Raw genomic sequence first — 7,592 nt, 5'->3', positions numbered from 1 at the left:
CCCCCCCCGCCCAAAAAAATAATACTGCCACCTATATTTGTATTAATTTGTGTTTTTAATGTTATACTTACCTTTTTCAGATGTCTTCAGGCCGACTACACCTAAGCACCCTCTGCCTCTTTTCCAGGCTGGCTAGTTCTTAGTGAGGTAGACAGCACCACTGCCGTGATGAGAGGACTAGCACACTCTGCTTCATTAAACTGAGTCAAATGGCCCCTCAGTCTGTGGGTACATGATGCCCTGCACTCACAATATGTCCTTAGTCTTCTGGCTTGAGAGACACTGGCTCTCATTCAACCTGAGAGACTGAAGATATCTAGTACTGTCACTGACCTGAAACACATGTGCAGGCCAGGAAAATCAGAGAAATGTCTGATGTCCCTATATGCAAAGGGCCGTGGGTCTGTGAATGTAAAGTATTGAAGCAAAAGGGTCAGCTTGACAGACCAGCAACTAGCATTACCAGCAGAGCTTAGCAATTGCAGGCTCTATGTTTCACTTATAAAGGGTTTTCATAAATAGCCATAGTATGGGAGATATCCTCATGAGAATATTGGATGGGGAGATAATTGCTTGTCTCTGAGTGGATTGCTAGATGGTCAGGACCCACTGTGGTACTTATGTACTCTATGTTAATGCAACTAAAACATACTGCAATGTAAGTGCACTACATGAAAAATGTAGCTTGAAAGTTTTCAGTGGACTGATCCTTTAGGAGCTTGCATTCCTTTACACACAGTATCATATGGTAGAATTCCACAGGCACAGCCTTCAACAAACCACATATTTTCAGTCCGGCTGATCTTCGTTCTCATGATGGTCATGGGTTTACAGCGTGCAGCCTTTCCTCTGAAATATCCAAGGCTGAGTTAAAAACGCTGCCATGAAAAAAATTAAAATAAATCTGCTGACATAGTTCAACAAATGTCTATCCAACCACTTAAAACCCTGTAATCAGTCACTAAATGTAAGTGGTGGGACTATATTTTTATTTGTGCATTTGTGTGTTTTCACACTGTGGTGCTATTGCTGCAACAGAATCAGTAAGTAATATTGCCATATCAGTCATAAGAAAAGTGGAGTATATAAGACTAGTTATAAGCCGAACAGGTCCAAGTTGGGTTCGAATTCGAACTTTAGAACACCAAAAAAGTTTGAACTCGAACTCAATGCAAGTCTATGGGGGTAGAACTTTCAAAAACAATTCTCCCCTTTAAGAGGGCTGATGTGCAAGTCATTGGCCATAAAAGGGTACTGCCCTGGGGGACAGGAGTCAATGAAAAAAACACTTTTAAAAAATACCATTTTTTAAGGAGCAGTGTTTTTAACATCACTTAAATGGTAAGAATAAAAATGAAAAATTCCTTTAAATATCGTGCCTGGGGGGTCCCCTTAAACTGCCTGTAAAGTGACGGATCTGTACGATGTATAGAACCTGCTGCAGCAAACAATACCAGACCCTTTAGGTCTTGTAGGAATGCTAGGAGGGACCCCATTTAAAAAAAGCGTGGGGTTCCCCCCAAAAGTCATACCAGACCCTTAAGGTCTGGTAGGAATATTTAGGAGGGACCCTGTGTAAAAAAACAAAAAAGAAAGTGTGTGGGGGTTCCCCCTTAAAGTCCCTACCAGACCCTTAAGGTCTGGTAGGAATTTTAAGGAGAAACCCCACCCCCAAAAATGGGGGAGAAAAATGTGGGGTCCACCCTAAAATTCCATACCAGACCCTTGATCCGAGCATAGGCCTGGCAGGGCCGGAAAGGGGGGGACGAGTGTGCCCCCCCTTCCCATACCAGGCCACATGCCCTCATGCCGATGGGGACAGGGGCTTCTTCCCCACAAGCCCTGGGGTGTTGGTTGTGGGGGTGCGGGCAGGGAACCTATTCACATCAGGGTACGCCCCCCCCTTCTGAATGAGTAAGGGGTACTTGTACCCATACCCATTCACTAAAGGGTTAAATACAATTGTAAATAAAAAGTCCAGCATTGTCCACGACGACGACTCGGCGAAATAAAAAATAAAATAAAAATAATAATAATAAAACGACGACCGCCGTCCCGTCCGCTGCAACGAACACCCGCCGCATAATGGGATTTTGACAAATGCCGGTAACATATAAACATTTGGGCGGAGCTAGCAGTGACAGCTAGCTCCGCCCAACTGTTTACAGTTGTAACAGGTGAGCCATGATTGGGCACAGTTCTCTGTGCCCTAATTGGGCAAAGTCTTGCACCTGACCTATGGTCAGGTGCAAGGCTTTAGCCAATCAGGGCTCACAAGGCGCAGCGCCCTGTGTACGGGAACACCATGACAGTTCACACGAACTGCCAATGTTCGAGTGGAACTCACAGTCGGCTCGAACATTGAGCCCAACACTATATAAGATCTCTTTTCTGTTGGAGTAAACTGTGTGGCACATGGAAACATTGTGCCGGGGACAATATTCTGTGTGAGGCGATTCTGCAACAGATTCATACACACCACTGACCGGTACATAAATCTGTCACAAATTGTGCCATTGGTTGCATGGATGGATGGGAGACTGATTACTAATGAGTGTCTGTGACTTGCTAAGAATTCCAGGGAGTATATTTAACACAAAGATGAGTACCTACAGCTTTGTCCTATGACTGCTGGTTTCCTTTGCCTTTAAATAGTATGTCCTGGGGCTCTGGAAATGTAACATGTGATGTGAAGGCCGATCTGTAGACATTGAAGTGCATTTCCGCTTATGCAGTCAAATTTGTGAAAACTAGACAGTGACACTATACTCAGGAGTTTTTATTTATTTATTATTGGTATTTATATAGCGCTGACAATTTTTAGGCAGCGCTTTACACAGTGCACATTCACATCAGGAGTTCAATCTTAAAAGTACATTCGAGTACCTTAACTATTAACAGAAATGTCTCTTATTTGTGTATCACTCAGCTGTAGATCCTCAAATCATCTCTGAATTGGTGCTAACTAGGGATGCACTGATATATCGGCCGAAAATGGCACTTTTGGCTAAATGCCGAAAGTGCCATTTTTGTGCCGATACATCGGCGCATCCCTGCTTTCTCTCCTCCCCGCTGGGCGCTGCTCTGTGTTCCAGCGGGGAGGAGAGAAAGTGTGACAGACAGCCGAGCGCTGCGGGAGGAGAGTGCTGTGAGCGGCCAGCGTCTCTCCTCCCACACCGCTCAGCCTCCTATCACAGTCCGCAGAGCGCTGTGGGGGCGGAGACAGCCCACGCTGTCACAGGAGGATGAGCTGTCCTCCTGCACCGCTCGCTCAGCCTCCTGTGACAGCTGTCAGAGAGGAGAGCAAGGTGCAAACACTCAGCGATCAGTGATCGCTGAGTGTTTGTACATAATTGAGGACCTGGTATGTTAACTATATCCTCAATTATGAATGAATGGGAGTGATCTACATCACCTCCTGTTCATTCATAATTGTAGTTATAGTAAACAAACAATGTACTCATGTTATCAATGAACAGGAACACTCATAGAGGATTCCTGCTCATTGATAACAGGGGAAGCAAAAAAAGAGATTGTTCTCAAAGCTCTCTTTTTATTTTAAAAGGGAAATATCAGGGGTCTGTTTAGGCCCCTAATATTTCCCCGAAGCCCCTAAAAGTAAAGTAAAAAATAAAAATATTTAATAAAAAATGAATTGAACACTTGCTGACCGGAGTGTTTATACCCCCTTCCTGGCCAGGCTATTTTTCAGTGTTCAGCGCTGCGGTTCTTTGACTGACGTTTATTCAGTCATGTAACGCTGTACTGAAATGAATTTCATACCATTTTTTGGGGACAGATAGAGCTTTCTTTTGGTGGTATTTATTCACCACTGGGGGTTTTATTTTTTACTATAAAATGAAAAAAGTACAGAAAACCTGTTATCACTACGTTATGTTATAAAACAGTTATTATTACCCAAATTTTTGCCAAAATATAAAAGGCGGGGTCACGTCGGGTAAATAGACACCAAACATGTCAAGCTTTCAAATTGCGTGCGTCCGCAAACTCGCAAAAACTACCATACCCAAAATTGGCCATAGGCGACGCTTTAAAAGCTTTTACCGCTCATCAGTTTAGTGTTATCAGTGATTGATGGGCCTACAATTATTGCTCTCACTGCGACGTTCACGGCGATACGTAACATGTGCGGTGCAATGGATGTAATCGTCGTTTACGCACTTAGGCACACTCGACACATGTTTGCATGTGTATGTGGGGGCAGGGGACCTAAAACATTTTTTTATTACCTTTATATGTGATTTTTATTTTTTTATAACTAATTCTTTTAAACATTTTTTTTCACTTAGCTATATTGCTATCACATAGGGGACTAACAAGCCCCCTTTGTGATAGCCAATATTCAGTGACAGGTCCTCTTTATGGAGACATCAGGGGTCTCCAAGACCCCTGTCACCTAGGGACCCCCAGAGACCTGCTTCACCAGCTTCTCTCCGGTTTCTGTACCGGAGAGTGACAGAGGAATGAGGAAGTGATGTAAAACACATCACTTCCTGCATTCCGAAGAGATCAAATGGAGCTCGTGTACTGACCTCCAGCGTCAGCAGCGGCTGTGGCGGAGGGGGCCGTACACCCGCACGCATATTACAAGCGATCGGGCGTCTCTACAGACGCCCGAACGCTTGTATGTAAACAGCCATCGCCGGCTGTTTACATTGCAGGCTGATTTCCCGCTCGTGCGCACCGCCTAGCGGCGGGCACGAGCGGGGCGGGATGGGACGTTTAAAAACGCCCACCCGCATTCAAGAAGCCCCTGTCCGGCCTTTTAATTACAACGGCCGGACAGCAGGTGGTTAATACTAATAAATTCAAAAAAATCAAAACGTTTATAAAAAATAAATAAAAAAGTTTTTTAAAAAGGAAAAAGTTAAAGTAAAAAACATTTTCGGTTTCAGCCTGACATTTTTTTTTAATTTCGGTTTCGTTTTGAAATTTTCATTTTGGTGCACCTCTAGTTTATAACCTTGGGAGATTCACCCTTAAATCCTTTGTGGTCATTGGAGAGGAAATGAGGGGAAATGGGGATAGAGACAGCACAGGAAAGAGTTAGAACCATTGCCAGGTTGTCATTACTGTTTCCTTGTTGGGGAGATTTCCCCTCACTTCCTGCATGGTTACTGGTACAGGAAGTGGGCATTAATCTTTTCAGTTGAGAAACAGATTTCAATGACACCAGCACCATTCTAATCCAGCGATAACTTCCTCCAGTCCCATAATGTTGTTGGTTATGTGTTTAGATGAAGCACTGAGATATTGAGGAATGCTGAATTAAGTTTTACTTGCTTAGGAGAATATTATATCAGAATACAGCATTATACAGGAAACATATACAGTATATAGGAAAAACAACTTCCTGTGTATGATAGATAAGCATGCACATAGAGAGTAACATTGTACTATTATTATTATTATACAGGATTTATATAGCGCCAACAGTTTGCACAGCGCTTGACAATATAAGGAAGACATTACAGTCACAATACAATTCAAGGCAAGATGGTGAGGAGGGCCCTGCTCCTGAGGGCTTACAATCTAAAAGGGAGGGGCAAGTGATACATAAGGAGGTAGCTGTGTGGGGATGATTGTTTGAGAACGTGATGGTACAGTGGTTAGGTTGAGGTGGGATAGGCTTCCCTGAAGAGACGAGTCTTAAGGGATCGCCTAAAGGCAGTCAGAGTGGGAGATAGACGGACAGGTTGGGGTAGAGAGTTCCATAGAATGGGAGAGACTCTAGTAAAGTCCTGGAGGCGAGTATGGGAGGAGTTGATGAGGGAGCTGGAAAGCAGAAGGTCATTTGAAGAGCGGAGGGGGTGGTTAGGGTGATACCTTGAGACCAGGTTTGAGATATATCTGGGGGCAGAGTTGTGGATGGCTTTATAAGTGAACGGTCAGTAATATTTAGAATTTGATCCTTTGGGCTATTGGAAGCCAGTGTAGGGATATACAGAGGGGGGTTGCAGACACTGAGTGGTTGGTTAGGTGAATGAGTCTAGCAGCTGCATTAATGATAGACTGAAGGGGGATAGCCTGTGTAGTGGAAGGCCAATGAGGAGGGAGTTGCAATAGTCAAGACGAGAGATAACAAGGGAGTGTATGAGTAGTAGTACTACAGCGCCATCTACAGCTCAGTATATGCTGCTGTATTTCCAACAGTAATGAAGGTCTGTACTCTGTTATGGCTGAAAAAAAAAGAGTCTGCAGAAGCCAAAGCCTTGCATTCATGGTCCACTGAAAGCTGCAATGCAAAAAATGACATCTTTTTTATTTTTGCAATACAGGTGCATTTTTGTTTTACTTATTGCAAAAAGCATAACAAGCCTTTAACCTTTCCTCACTACTAAAACGTATTTGTATTTTGTGTCCCCGCTGCAGAAATTTCCCATTATTTCCTGACAGGAAGTGAGGATAAATCTCCTCAGCAGGTAAACAGAGGGCAATAAACACCTGTCAGAGACTCTAACCTTTCCCCACTATGTGCAAAGTTAAACTGTAACTTTTGGCGGCAATAGAGCTTTTAGCTGCATTTCCGCACACATACCACGGCGCACTATATGCTCCGCTTCAATGCCTTGCAAACTTCGGCTGGGCACTTACTAGCCCCGTTAACAGGCTGTGCCGCATGTACTGTACACACTCTAGCTCCCGCCCAGCCAATGAATGAATCCTCTAGTAATATCACAGTGTGACCCTCCGAGCCGCCTGTCATTCGCCAGTATGGACAACCTGACCATTATCTGTCTGTCAGCGGGCCCAGACGACTCACCCATTGGCTGGATCAATGACAGGCGCTCCGTAATTGGCTGGCGGTCGTCATGGCAGCCAGAGGCGGGGCTTGTGTATTTCAGGCATGGAGCGGCAGGCAGGTTCGGGGTTGGCTGTTCGCAGGTCCCGGCACAATGTGGTGGGTTCGGGGCACGGGAACCGGCGGGAGGAGAACAGCGGCAATGAGCGGAAGACGCGGAGCCGCTCGTTGGTGTTCGGTGCGGGTATCCCTGCTCTGCTCTTCCTCTATGTGCTCGGGATAAGAGGACTGGTGCACCTCTCCCTGCGACAACTGGTGACACCGGGCGCCCGCACCAGCGAGTTCAATGCCAGCACTGCCAGGTGAGGCTCAGTGACAGCCGTGCACTGTGTATGGGTGATTCATGTCTATGAAGAATGTACGAGCAGCCAAAGATCAGGCTGTGCTTCCTTCGTGTTTATATACATCACATTGTATAGACCTTGGAGTTATACACTGATTTCCTGTGCATGGCTGGACATTCATTGCAGGGGATGACCTTCTACATACATCCATTATCTCTGTGCATTATGACCACACACTTCCTGGAAAGCCTGTCTCTTCCAAAGAACTCCCCTTGCCGTGGGGCTGCCCCTGTATTGTAAGGGTTGGTTATGTCTTGGGGAGCGGGGGAAAACAGATTTACTTACCTGATCCCCACTCCTGTAGTGGTCGGTGCCCACCTCATTCCACATCTACTCAGGCTTGTGGACTGTCCCTTGGCATCCTCATATATCACAATTGATGATGTCAATGGGTCTCTGACCACTGGAGTGAGGGAAATAGAGTC

The 7,592-nt window shown here is 45.2% G+C and overlaps 1 protein-coding gene across 2 annotated transcripts in view; it reads left to right on the top strand.

Moving 5' to 3' along the window:
* Positions 1-6,853: 6,853 nt before the first annotated feature.
* Positions 6,854-7,592, top strand: part of ERMP1 (endoplasmic reticulum metallopeptidase 1) — a 37,775-nt gene continuing 37,036 nt past the window's right edge. For both annotated transcript variants that reach the window (XM_018560298.1, XM_018560299.1), the window contains exon 1: positions 6,854-7,125. In XM_018560298.1, coding sequence (XP_018415800.1) covers positions 6,869-7,125 — 257 coding nt within the window. In that variant the 5' untranslated portion in view covers positions 6,854-6,868. The remainder of the gene's footprint in view (positions 7,126-7,592) is intronic.

The sequence above is a fragment of the Nanorana parkeri genome, unplaced genomic scaffold, assembly GCF_000935625.1.
Source record: "Nanorana parkeri isolate BGI_ZX_2015 unplaced genomic scaffold, ASM93562v1 scaffold447, whole genome shotgun sequence".
NCBI lineage: Eukaryota > Metazoa > Chordata > Amphibia > Anura > Dicroglossidae > Nanorana > Nanorana parkeri.
This window is presented reverse-complemented; position numbering and strand designations above follow the sequence as displayed.